General features: G+C 35.1%; 1 protein-coding gene across 2 annotated transcripts in view; it reads left to right on the forward strand.

Moving 5' to 3' along the window:
* Positions 1–14,370, forward strand: part of LOC113115693 (CUB and sushi domain-containing protein 3) — a 236,530-nt gene that overhangs the window by 167,679 nt on the left and 54,481 nt on the right. The window contains exons 46-51 of one of the 2 annotated variants that reach the window (XM_026283241.1): positions 106–219; positions 3,821–4,009; positions 5,326–5,484; positions 7,059–7,247; positions 10,224–10,409; positions 11,485–11,679. In XM_026283241.1, the coding sequence (XP_026139026.1) occupies positions 106–219; positions 3,821–4,009; positions 5,326–5,484; positions 7,059–7,247; positions 10,224–10,409; positions 11,485–11,679 (1,032 nt within the window). The remainder of the gene's footprint in view (positions 1–105; positions 220–3,820; positions 4,010–5,325; positions 5,485–7,058; positions 7,248–10,223; positions 10,410–11,484; positions 11,680–14,370) is intronic. The other variant, XM_026283242.1, reaches the window with a different exon arrangement.

The raw sequence follows: 14,370 nt of genomic DNA on the forward strand, positions 1-14,370 counted from the left end.
TTACTGTCTCAAGCGTGCAAGCGGTCAGGTCTTAATTAGCTAATGTGTTGTTGAGCGCTAGTTGTAGTGGAAAAGCAAAGATCTGGGTGTGTAATTACTCAACAGGAGACATCATCAGGTACCGATGCCTGCCGGGCTTCACGCTGCTCGGGAGTGAGATCTTGACCTGTAGGTTGGGCGAGCGACTGCAGATGGATGGTCCTCCTCCGGTCTGCCAAGGTTAGTTTGGCAGCACATCCAGCACGCCCTCTCATTTGTGTCCGTGCTCTTCCTGTTTTTATGTCTCACGTCGTTAGCTCTGCCACTAGTTGTTAGGCTCTTTTGGACTTCCGGATGAAGCAAAGCACAGTACACCATTGTGAGTCATTGTGTTTAAAATTTAATATAAAACAGCACGATTCCTGATGTCTTGAAGAGTGCCTGTATTTATGACCGCCCACATTTACATGCAAACATAATGATTAGTTGCTATTCAGAATGTTTTCCAGGTTCAGTCAAGTTCAATATGAATCAAGATAACAAACAGGTTGCAGACTTGAAATGTGAATGTTAACATATATTGAAATTCAATACATTGATGCTCTTGTTTACTAGAAGTATAAAATAAATTTAACATACTGATATTTTTACCCTATTTTATAATAGTATCTGTTTTTAAAAATGAAAGAAAATTAAGTTGGTTATTATTTTTAAAATTAATAGATTATATGGCAAAATTTTAATTTTCAGTTCAACTGAACGCAACTGAAATTCAAATGCATTGATGTTATTATTAACTAGAAAGACAAAAATTTGAATGCTTTCCATTCTGCCATTTTCCCCAAATTTTTCATTAATATTCACCATCGATAATTTCAGCAAATTATAACAGCTATTTGCAAATTAATGCATTCATTATATTTAAAATGAATTGTTTTTATTGCAAAAATTGAATTGGAGTAGCGAACATGGTGCAGATATGCAGTACTAATTAGAAAATACATTGAAATAATTGAAATCCAAATATATTGATGTTATTTAGCTAAAAAGAGTATTTAAAGTATTAAAATCCATTCTGCCCTGTTTCTAACATTTTATATAAGTATTTACTAGGGGTGTAATGATTCACTCGTTTTATCAATGCATCGACAGTTATCAATTAAAATGCGATTCAGTGCTTTTAAAATATATACACATTAAATTACTACAAGCACAAGTGAATGGAGACTTTGAACAGTATTCGTGCCTCGCATCTCTCCTTCACGTACTCCAATGTTTACCGCTCGAGACTGCCACAGGATTGCGCTCACGTGCCGTTCGACTCTAACATGGATAATGTGTGATCTCTACTTAGTACTTGTAGCCAGTAATGCCAAAGTGAAGTAGTTTTAGTTTTCTGCCGTTTTTCAATGGCTCTCAGCATTTTATCGACGACATTACCTGAGCAGTCGAAAGTCTAGAAGAGTGTCTAAATCATGCACACAGTTCCATTGAATGATAAATGTGTTTTAACAATGTTAATGTTTTAACAGTGTTTAACATCAGCTGCTGCTAATGTTAAAATTGAACCGAATGTACGAAGGAAACTGTTAAAATAACCACAGCATTAACAACAACCTTGAAATAAGAGCGCAAGATTTATCTGATAATCAGATGCATGAAAGTAGCGTTCGTTGCTTTAGCAAACAGACATCGGGCGCATTTTCTCTCAGAATCATCATTTGTAGATGGAGAGGAAACGTTAAATACTATAGTATTTTATTTTATGAAAATGTGATGAAGACGTTTTCGCACTGAAAGAGAAATGATCCCCCACTTACAGACGTGTCAGACTACATCTGCAGCTAATCTGAATAAAAAGCAGAATGAACTAAAACAATAAACGCAATAAATAAATACATTTGATAAATATACGTTTATTTTCTACTTTATTCTGTGCAGAAAATTTTAATAATTGTTTGTAGTATATAAAGCAATCATAAAATTGCCATTAGGAAAAAATATATAGATTACAAATGATTGATTATTGTCCAGCAGTGTATTTAATTTTTGTATAGCAAATTCAAAGTAATAGATAAGAAAATAATTCATTTTTTACCATACTTTTACCACAGATCATTACTGTTTTTAGCAAATTAACTGCATAATTGCATTTAAACTGAGTCATTTTATTATTACAGCTTAAATTCATTAAAAAAAAACATTGAAATTCAAAAGCTTTGCACTCAACTATAAAGAGAAAGTATAAAAATATACTTTCCATTCTGCCATTTGCCTAATATTACATATTAGTATTTACTATTAATAATTAATAGACAATTATTACAGTTTTAGCATATCAATTAAAATGAATTTAAAATGAATGATTTTAATATTACAGCAGAACATAATTTGAGATAGTAAACACTGTGCAGACCCGCTATTAAATGTTAATATGCATTAAAATTAATATGCATCGTGATCATTTTTAACTAGAAAGTTTAAAAATACTGTAAGTTTAAAATCTGTTTTTAAAAAATATGTACACGTTTCCATATATTTAATCATATTTTCAAAAAGTGATCGGTGCAAAAGGACTTCCAGTTTTTCAGAATGCATCGCCTGTGTTGAACTTTCATGAATTTGCAATTCAGTGGCCAATTGAAATCATCCTGGTACTCTAAAGAGAAGCAACACGTTTTTATCTTAGATTCTTAATCAGCTTTGTATTTCAGTGCCGTTGTGTTAAGTAGTTCTGCACATTGTTTTAAAATTATACTCTGCATAACAGTTTATTAATCTTAAAATGTTCTGATTGACTATGACTGAGTCATGTCACATTTTAGTTTTAGTGAGAAAAGGCAAATTACTGCAAATCACAAGAAACTTGTCATGTTTAGCAAAAGTAAATGATGAGGTAAGAAACTTTGTTTATAAGTTTGACGTGATAAGTGCTCTTCGGGGGAAAAATGAAATAAAATGATGAAATGAAAAATGGTCTCTTTAGGGAGTTGCATTAGCATAGAACATGGTGACAATGTCATGCAAGTTTGTTCTGTATGTGCAGTTTATTTTGTCAGATGGTGTTTTGGCCAACATGGCTCATTTGAAAAACATGCCTACCTGCATTTTTGCTAAATTTAAAAACATTCCAGTACAATTAGCAATTTACAACTAATATCAACATGTGTAGTTATAAAACAACTATTTTCATCCCTTAGTAACACAAATTATGATTACAGGGCCAGAATATCAATCAATAAAGATTTTTTTCCCACAATTCCTTGCCCAATACTATTGTACTATTGTTATGACCTGAAAACATGTTTGGAATAATTATTAATATGTAAACTAATACATTTTGATGTTTGCATCACATAACCAGCTCCATATGTGGCTTTTCTGATGTAGTAAACTTGCTCGGAAGCTCACCTAGTATAAGAATCGTGAAATACCATAAAAAAAAGGAAAATGCCATGTTTGCTTGAGCTTTATTTATGCTAACACTTTTGATTAGGCTTAGGGTCAGGTGTAGTGCAGGTGGTACGATATTTTCAAATGCATTAATATTTTAGCATCACACGCTGTGCATTTCTGCCATGATATGTGCAAAAAAAAAATGTAAAAATAAATAAATGTTCAATTAAAAGTTGCCTGTTAAACATTCGTCAGTTCCTGATAAAACTAAACTCTTTTTTTAGTGCTATTCAATGGAAATTTCACTTTGAAAGTGTCACGAAACATTCGGGAAGCAACATACTGTGATATAATTTCGCAGAAATGTAACCAGAGACGCGTTTTTCCATTGAGCATTGGTTGGTTTTTGCATTATTTAACACATGGTCATTTGGTTACTACTTAGTGCAATGTCCTGACAACGAAGTCCTGTTCGACTCAACGGGTGTAATCCTGAGTCCAGGCTATCCTGACAGCTACCCCAACCTTCAGATGTGCTCCTGGATGATCAATGTGGAGAAGGGCTACAACATCACACTGCACTTTGAACTCTTCCAGACGGAGAAAGAGTTTGATATTCTGGAGATCTTTGATGGTGGGTTTGAATTATTCCTCATATTCAGGCATCATCTGACAGCCCGTGCAACTGTGTCCCTGAATATTACAGTCATTATTCTCTGGCCTGTCGTAACTCTGACGCTTTTCTTGAAAATTTGAAATGAAATTTGGAGCCTTGGGAATGTGTTTGAGAAATAACTGAGTTGCTCTTTTAGACCCATGACCATTACGAGAGAAATATTTCCTATCCCCCTAAAAAGAAAATCATTTAGAACCAGCAAACATGCAAAATGCTGGAAAGATTCAAGTATTCTTGATAACATGGCAATGGCAAAGACAATTCGAAATACATTCAGAGTGTTATTAGCGCTAATTACTTAAGTGCTTGCAATCAGCAAATTGCCCTATTACTCATCATTGATTGGATGCTCATTAATGCCCATGGCATTTGCAGAGCCCCGGTGGAATAGGAAGTGAGAAGCAATACCAATTTCCTTCTCTCAGGCCAGATTTTGTGTTCATGTTTTGCAGCAAAGCAATTTTTGGAGCCCTTTCCCTAGTGTCTAAAACTAAATCGTCTGAATCCCATCGGATGGACATTTCCACATGATGGATTTATTCTGAGAAATCTTCTTTGCTCATTGCCACATATGGAAACTAATTGTTGAAGGAACAGTTCACCTAAAAATAAAAATTTGCTGAGAATGTACTCCCCTCAGGCCATCCAAGGTTGATGGGTTTGTTACTTCAATGTAACAGATTTGGAGAAATTCGGCATTTCATCACTTGCTCTGCAGTCAATGGGTGCCGTCAGAATGTGAATCCAAACATCTGATAAAAACATCCCTATAATCCACAAGTAATCCACACCACTCCAGTCCATCAATAGCCAGAAGCGAAAGTTTAAAGTTAAAATGCCTTAATGTTTTTTATATTTTTTATTTTAAATGCACAGTTTTTCACTTCACATAATGTTAATTGATGAACTGGAGTCATGTGGACTATTTGTAGATTATTGTGATGTTTTTATCAGCTGTTTGGACCCTCATTCCGACGGCACCCATTCACTGCGGAGCAAGTGATGTAGAAATGCTAAATTTCTCTAAATGTGTTCCGATGAAGAACAAACTCGTCTACATTTTGGGTGGCCTGAAGGTGAGTGCATTTTCATCATTTAGTAAACTGTTCCTTTACATTTTTTTAAATGATGCATTGATTCTGGTAGAATGTCAAAATCAAACCATCAGCGATGACATAATTGAATTCTGGATTGCATTCGGTCTCTTTTTTTTTTTTTCTGGTTCATTTACATTGGAAATGCAAATGTGTTTTATTTCGTTTTATTTTCTGCAGGACCAAATATTTACAGTCAGAGCCTGGCTGTGTTGAGTGGAGATCAAAGTGTGCCCTTCAACATCACCACCACGGGTCACCAGCTGTTTCTCCGCTGGTCATCTGATCACGGCACCAACAAAAAGGGCTTTCGTATCACTTACGTGGGTGAGTATCAAAGTATGTATCCCCGATTGGTAATTCCTTTCAGTTCTATGTGTGTCTCTCGTGACCTTTTGTCTGTCCTGCCCATGACACGTTCGTCCAAGTCTGTGTCCCATCTGTCCACGTGTTTGTGTCCAAATGTTTGTGTATTTGTAACTTTGTTCTGAATTCTGTAGAATGTAATCAAATTATTACATTTCACAGCACATTTTATGTAAGATGTCACACGTTAGGCCTTTTTCACACATCATGCTTTTGCAGCATATAAGTAAAACTGTAAACACCTGTGTGTGTTGAATTCCCACACTAGCCACATATTCCAGCCACATATTTTATGTAAATTCTGGGGCAGTGCATAAAAAACATGCTCGATGCAAACACCAAGATGCAAATCATATTTCCAAAATGTGCATAAAAATGCACACTTGAGGTAGATATATGTGCATACACTGTCACATCAGATAGCTCACTTTAAAAATAGAAAATAACCACATTGCATTACCACATATAAGTATTCTCTTACAAATACATAAACTGGAATTTAAAACTCCAGATCCATGGAGTTAGATATTTCCTTTAAAGAAAAAATATTTCAGCTGCAATTATAAACTCAAAATCTTCATGCTAAATTCAGTATATATGAGATGTGGAGGAAAACTGCTCAAATGGTTTCAATTAGACCTGAATAGAGCAGAAAGTGACTGTCACTGCATGTGGGATGTGCATGAAGCACAAAAGTGTTTTCAAACATTGGTAAATAGTTCACTCCATTATTTTACTTTATTGCAAAAGATGAAAATGAAATGACTGTGTGGCGCTCCAGTGCTGAAGACACAAGAAGTGTAAAAGAAGCCGCATGATGCTTTTAGATCCTCTCGGGAAACATTCAGAAGTTGTAATTATGATGATGTGAAAAAATTAAATATAGTAGATGCGATGTGCAATTTCATATTCCTTTTTCACTGACAGACACAAGTAGTTTTAGTGTTTTTAGTGCTAAAGCTACAAAACGGAAAGCAAAATATGCACACTTGTGCACTCGATGTGTTTTTCAGTGTTTTTATCCATTCTCATGCTACCACAGAGAATGATGGGAAATGTAGTTTTGCTGCTAATGCCTCATAATGGCTCTTTCTAGACCTTAATCATTTCATTTACATTCCAACAATATGAAAAAAAAAAATTCAAATACAAATAAATCTGGACTCAAAGGTTCCCGCTGGTGGTAATTTTTAAATATGATAATTGTAACAGGACTTGAAGGCACAATTAGAGTAAAAATATCTATAATATGTAATTATTATATATATTGATTACAAAGTTTCTCGCTGGTAATTCTTAACTTGTAAATATGATAATTGCAACAAGACTCGAAGGCACAATTAGATTAGAATTATTTAGCACTTTATTGTTAATTTATTTATTATGTAATGTCTACAATTAGGGTACATTGCAGTTGTTTAAAATGCCATGATTAAACAATAATGATTTGAATGTTGATTGTAAAGTGTGTATCTGTGATAATGATGATGCTGATGTGTTGAGTAAATATTGTGTGAGAGTTTAATGATCCGTGCTATCATCTGTAGCCATGTACTGCAGCACCCCAGACTCTCCGCAGCATGGTTTTGTGGTCAGCCAGACGGGCGGCCACGTCAACAGCGTCGTCCGCTGGGCCTGCGACCGCGGCTACAGGCTCATCGGGAAAAATATGGCCGTCTGCAGGAGGACTGAGCTCGGTTATCTGGCCTGGGACTCATCTGTGCCCGCGTGTCAAGGTGTTGTCTTCATTATAATTTTCATTATAAGGCATTTCTTTGAGTTGTCTGCCAAGGCTAATTTAACTGACAATCACTTGTGCTCAGGTGTTGATTTATGATTTAACCTTCACTGGCAAAAACTCACAGCTCTGTATTCTACTTTTTAACATTTATGTGCTCCATCAAGGACATTATATTTCATGCATATATAATACAGGCCTATATATAAGTGTTGTTTTGTTTTCCTATAACAAATATTAGAACGGCAGAAGTGCTGTCAGGGGGGAAAAAGCCCAAAGGGGCATGTTCAATTACCCTCACTCAAATCAAAAATAAACCACCACTTGAAAATAATAACAATAATAAAAAAGAGAGGAAAACACAATAATAAAGGGTAAATGGGTTACTGAGAAAGGACGTGAATTTTGAGCAGATTTTAGCACTATGAAAAAATCAAGGAACAGGAGGTTCAAGAAACCAGGACCTCATTGTTTTATAATTCTAGAAACAGTCCAGGAGGAGAATCTGCTGAAAAAGAAGATACATTGACATATTTGAAGGCCATTTTGTTTTAGGTCTTGAATTTGTAGTTTTTGAAACAGTAGACTGGTGCTTGATAGATTGCCAATATCAATATAAGAAGTATAAGTTTGTGAAATGACAAACATCTAGCTGAGCTATTTACATTTAGGTAATAAATTCTTCTGAAGACACTAATATTCTCAGCTGTTTTTGCTTTTGTTGACATTCATTAGCGAGTGTCAAGGAAACTAACTGCATTCATATCTGATGCACTTCTTTCCAGATGTGGCATTTTGTGTTCATTCTGAATGTTATTGAGATTGAGTTGTTGTGAAAAGGCGGGCCGTGTCAGATGCCAGCATCATTGATCAATCGTCTCTTTGTTTTCTGCTAATTAATACGGCTGAATGAGGTTTGCTTTCTGCTTAGGTTTTAGTAGCATTAATACGAGCGCTGTTGTTTTGTTGGGTTTATTCGATTAGAATTTGAGCACTCAGTAATTGGACGTATTATGTTTCATCGCTGTATTGATTCCACTTTGAGCAGCACCTTTTCTATGTGTTTAATTACACATTTTTGTCCTGCTGGTTAATTACACCCTTGTTTGCTTGCACTTGACCATGTTTAGACCTTGATGAAGTCAAATACGTTGGCGAGTTATTCCTGCTATGCTAACTTATAAAATGAATGTGATTTTCTAGTAATTTAAGTAAGCATTTTTGTAAAAGCATGAATTTTTATCAGTTAGCTTTATCAATAATAACTTGATCATTTAAACAATTTCAAGATAAATGCAAATAAAGAGCTAAAGTGAGGGACTGTCAGTTTAGTTTACATGAAGTTTTGAAGTACATTTTCATATTTACCTTCTGAAATGCTAGTTTTCTGTGATTTCATCAAACATGGATGTTTTAGAGTGACACAAACAAATCAACAAATCCTCTGCTAACATTTATTAATGTTTCTTTACCCTCCAAAATGATACTGCTTCCTGTTATTAAGAAACTGGACTTTACTAAGTTAAGGGATTTTTTTTTTTTGACACATTGGCAGACCTTAATAGAGTTGCTTGACTAGTTGTTTAGCAGTCCAGCGACTAGTTGATGTTGGTTGTTTTGCACATCCTGGTCTCTGTCTGTAGGGAAAGTGTTAATTCAGAGTTCACTCAGAGGGAACTGAATCAATGGCATTGACCTCACCTGCCCTCATCTGCTGGAAAACTAGCCACATAAGGTGTGTGTGCATCAATGCTTTGGTCCAATTACTTGTGAGATTGACTTTTGGAGAGGTTAATGAGGAAATTATTTTAACGAACTGCCATTGTAAAGGGAGTATCTGTATTGGAGTTTCTTGGAAGGACATTTCTTAACCCCTGTTCTGTGCTGAAAACCTTTAACCTAATTTTGTATTCCTGGTCAAAAATGAACGGCCTTTTAAAAATCGCTTATAAATAACTTATTATGTTATATTATTACCAATCTCAGATTTAATCTTTTTGTCAACATGTTTTCTTAAAATTAGCACAGTTTTTATATTAATTTCATGAATGGATTGATTGTGCCTCATTGATCTGTGCTTATGCAACTCAGTTTTTGAGTGAAAAACACATTATTTGTGAATCGTTTTGGCAATGTTCACACATAAACTGAGCTGAATAAGTTTAAATCAGTGAGGCCTACGATCAATCGGCTCCAATAAAAAAAATTATCATGTGTAAACAAAAGTCCCTAAGTTTGAATCCAATGCAACATATTCCACATTCTACATATATTCTAAAATTCTACTTATTATTTATATTTCTAAACTAGCTTAAATTAACTAATGCTTACTCTCTAATTGTATTATTATTCGTCTTGCTTTTTCATTTATTTGAACAATGGAAGAACTATCATCTTGTGTGCAAGCACACATTTGGCAATCAAACTCTTTCTGATTCTAATATGTGTAGAACTTGGGACAGAACTGAAGATGGATTGGACAAAAATTGGGAAATAATTCTTATTGTATTCACTGCCCTTGAGAGATCTGTTCTTCAGATTTCGAGTTAACTTTATTATATAAGTCTTGGGGGAAATAACAGGTTATTATACATTCACAATATTTGCATTTGCAGCTTCACCGTCTTTGTTTTCTCTTTTAAATCCATACTTTGGCTTTCCGTTCATCCGCAAGGCGTGTAATGCAAGCCATGTACTTCCTCTCTGAAGGCAGCACAGAATATATAACATGACAAGTGCATTTTCAAGCACGTTTAAAGAAATGCGATGCAGTGTTTTGCAGAAGTTCCAGAACTGGCAACATAAAGAGAATCCAGTTAGTTTTTTTGTGGGATCACCTCTAAATAGAAATTGATTGTTAATTCCCAAATCCTGTATGCTGTTTTTCAAGCAAAACAAAAGGAAGGTGAACTCATTTCATGTTCTTTGTTGAGACTGTGATGCATAGTGAGTCTCATCTCGTTGTCTTTTCTAGCTGTGTCCTGTGGGCCGCCCGTGGCCCCTGTGCACGGAGGCATGCTGGCCGCTGATTATTCAGCAGGAACACGAGCCACCTACTTCTGCAACGATGGCTTCCGTCTGTCCTCTAAAGAGGTGACCAGCACCATGTGTCAGGCTGACGGCACGTGGAGCAACCACAATAAAATCCCTCGCTGCACAGGTGAGACAGACGTCCTGCTTTCCCATCATCAAAACATTTAAGGGTTTAAATGGTTGTATTGATTATGTCAGTGCGCTATATTAAAGACCCTCATGAAATCAAAATAGAGACTAGTCTGTATGCTAGCATTATTAATACTAGTGGGAAGCAGTAGAAGAACATAGGTAGTCATGGTTCAAATCATGATGAACAACAGTGTACACTACTAGCAGAGGTTAGACAGTTTTTTTTTTTTTTTTTTTGAATAGAAAGATATTAATGTTTTTATTCAGCAATGATGCATTCAATTTATCAAAAGCATAGATATCTATGATTTTGCAAAATGTTTATTTCATAAAAGTTATGTTCTCTTAAGCTTCTCATGAAAGAATCTTGAAAAAAAAGAAAAAAGAAAATTCAAAATCATGGTTTCCACAAAAATATTTCTTGATCAGCAAATCAGAATATTATCATGTGACACTGAGGACTGGAGTAATGATGCTGAAAATTCTGATTTGCATTATATGAATAAATTACATTTTAAAATATATTCAATCAGAAATGGGTTATTTTAAATTGCAACAATATTTTCCAATATTATTGTCTTTATTTTTCACCAAGTAAATGCAGCCTTGCTGAGCTTAAGAGACTTTATTTTACTGACTCCAAACTTAAGGGGATAGTTCACCTGAAAATGCATAATCATTTGTTCTCCCTCAAGTTTTTCCAAACCTGTATGAATTTCCTTCAGTTGTTAAACACAAAAAATATCTTGTACGTGACCTGGGGTGAGCACAAATGAAGATAGTTTGAATAATATTTGTAACCAAACAGTTGACCATTGACTTCCATAGTATAGAAAACATTACTGTAGAAGTCAATGGCTACAGTCAACTGTTTGGTTACGAACATTCTTCCAACTATCTTTATTTGTGTTCAGGAAAAGAAAGACACTCATACAGGTTTTGAACAAATGGAGGGTAAGTAAATGGTGACGGAATTTACGCTTCCCCCTTAACGGGTACAGTGCCAAAATGTAAATTTCATTTGTTAGTCTAATACAATCATTTTAACCATGCTGCTGATTTCCTCTCAGTTGTGGTGTGTCCCAGCATCGGCTCCTTCACCCTGGATCACGGCAAATGGAGGATTGTCAATGGCTCTCGTTATGAATATGGCACTAAAGTGGCCTTTACTTGCAACACTGGCTACTACCGACTCGGCCCCGCCCACATTCACTGTACGTCCAATGGGACGTGGAGCTGGAGGAACGAGCGACCTCGCTGCAAGAGTGAGTTATGCACTGCTTTTGTTACTCAAACATTAATGCTGTACATACCATGACACGCACAATTCCCAGGTCTTGTTAGTCTGGCCGGTTTTTAAGGTCAGGACTGAGCAGACAGCAAGACTAATGATTTTGTCAATTGTGTCCTGAAGTGTGAAAGATTAGCAGCTTGTGCGGTGCTTTACTGGATGCACAGAATCCAGGGGCGCTTTCTGCGATTTTCCTTGTGGATTTCTGTTCACAATTGTGCAGAAAGGTTTTTTAATATTAAAACATGGCATAAGCAAAATAAGTCTCGTCTTTTTTTTTTTCTTCCTCTTTTTTTTAATGAGAATGTTGATTAAATTAGTTACATGCATTCTGCTTGCCGGAAAATGCTACTCATTTAGTTGGTTCATGAGGCTGAGAGCCTTTTTTTCAGAATTAGCATAAAACATTTAATTAAACGTTTAAAAATAAAAAAATAAAACATTAAAAAAAAAAAAAAAATCCCATAATTCCCAGTGGCTGCATGAACATTAGAAAATGCATCAGGTTTCCATCCACAGATTTATATATAAAATATACTGGATGCAAATGTAAATGTGCTTTTTTTTTATTTTTTTATTTTTTTTTTGCACAGTAAACAATTTAAAATTTTGCATGCACCTTTAATTGCAATTTATACATTTAGTGGCTTCTTTAATGGCTTCTGATTCCATTTCCATTATTATTCTTCAGCAGTTTTCCAGAACGTGATGTTTTTGTCCTTAAACACTTTACCTTAATTGTTTTTATAATATTCAAATGTTATATTAATTAAATTCAAAGCACTTAAATAGAAACAATTACACAAATAACATACTTTTTTTGCACTGTTGTCATGGATTTGTCAGAACATGAAAAAAAAGGAATATATATGAAATTGTTGTAAACCTACTTTGCATTTTGCAGTTAATGTCTTATAAAACCATAAGTAGTAATTTCCCAGGAGACTTTATATGGCAACATCAAAATAATGAAACTGTATATTCTCCTCTATAAAGACTGTTTAAAGGAATAGTTCACCCAAAAATGAAATTTACTGAAAATGAACTCCTCTTCACATCATCCATGAGTTTGTTTCTTCATTGGAGCAGATTTGGAGAAATTTATATCACACACTCACCAATGGATCCTTTGCAGTGTATGGGTGCCGTCAGAATGAGAGTCCAAACAACTGATAAAAACATCACAACAATCCACACCACACCACAGGACTCACGTTTTACCCAAATGCAATGGTTTGAAGTTAAAATGCCTTAATGATGTATTTGTTTCTTACAAACACTGTTCTTTACTTCATAAGACATAACTGATGGACTGGAGTGGTGTGGATTACTTGTGGATTATTGTGATGCTTTTATTAGCTGTTTGGACACTCATTCCGGCGGCACCCATTCACTGCAGAGGATCTATTAGTGAGCAAGTGATGTACTGTAATGCTTAATTTCTCCAAATCTGTTCTGATGAAGATGAGAAACAAACACATCTGCATTTTGGAGGGCCTGAATGCGAGTACATTTCCAGCATATTTAAATTTGTGGATGAACCATTCCTTTAACATGCAATTAAAAAAAAAACGCTGAATGAGCTACAGTAGGGATGCTGAGTAAATCCAGTTGTTTTGTTACTATCGCAGTCCTTCATCGGCAGGTGCCGTCCTCAGATGGTGGAGTTCTCAATGCTGTGCGTCTGCTGTAACTACAGTAGTGATGAATGTTTTTATGAGAGGCACAATCTAAACATTAGAGGCGCTTTATGACTGATGGCGTCTGACAGCATCCTGCACCCTGGCGAGATGACTGCGGCGTCAATTTTCAAAAACAACAACAATCAGTGAAGATGATAAGATGATGACAGATGAAATGATGATGCCGCTGTGTGTTTCCTGCACCAGTAAATGCTTCTGAACAGTGTATCACATATAGATAATACATCCCTGATATCCTCTCAGCTCCAAACATTCAGCTTTTTACTCTATTTTTAGCTGGGATTGGATGGATAAGAACAGTGTTTGCTAGGCTACTTTGAAATTGTTCCTTCCCAAGACACAAACTACTCTTACAACCTCTTTTAGTTGTTAGCTGGCTTACTGGCTAATTACATTGAAGCAGTTTTAAAAATTTCTGTATGCTTCTGTAACATTTTTATCATGAGTGAATCATAAATTAGTACTACTTTTAGTTAACTACTTGTTGAGATTTTGGTTTTCATTTCTTCTCTAGCATTCAAATGTCTAAACAGTCAAGCTAAACTTTCAAAGGAAAACTTTGCTTTTACTAAAGCAGTTTAGGAGCTACATCTTTTTCAATTTAACAATGAGATCTCCTATGTTTCTGTTACGTTTTCATCTTAAAACTAGTCGAATTTAAAGGATTAGTTCACTTCCAGAATAAAAAACTCCTGATAATTTACTTACCTCCATGTGATCTAAGATGCTCAAGCGCAGTCATTTTATTAGTCTTTTGCTAGTTAGTTGAAGATGTTTAAGGGAAAGTATATTTTTAAATTGGTAGCACTTTAGTTTAGGGACTCACTATTAACTAGTTGCTTATTTGCAAGCCTATTATTAACATATTGGCTGTTTATTAGTACTTATAAGACACACATTCTGCATGAACATATTCCACATCCCTAATCCTATCCAATGCAACAACTACCTTACTATCTAAC

The sequence above is a fragment of the Carassius auratus genome, chromosome 16 (genome assembly GCF_003368295.1).
Source record: "Carassius auratus strain Wakin chromosome 16, ASM336829v1, whole genome shotgun sequence".
Classification (NCBI taxonomy): domain Eukaryota; kingdom Metazoa; phylum Chordata; class Actinopteri; order Cypriniformes; family Cyprinidae; genus Carassius; species Carassius auratus.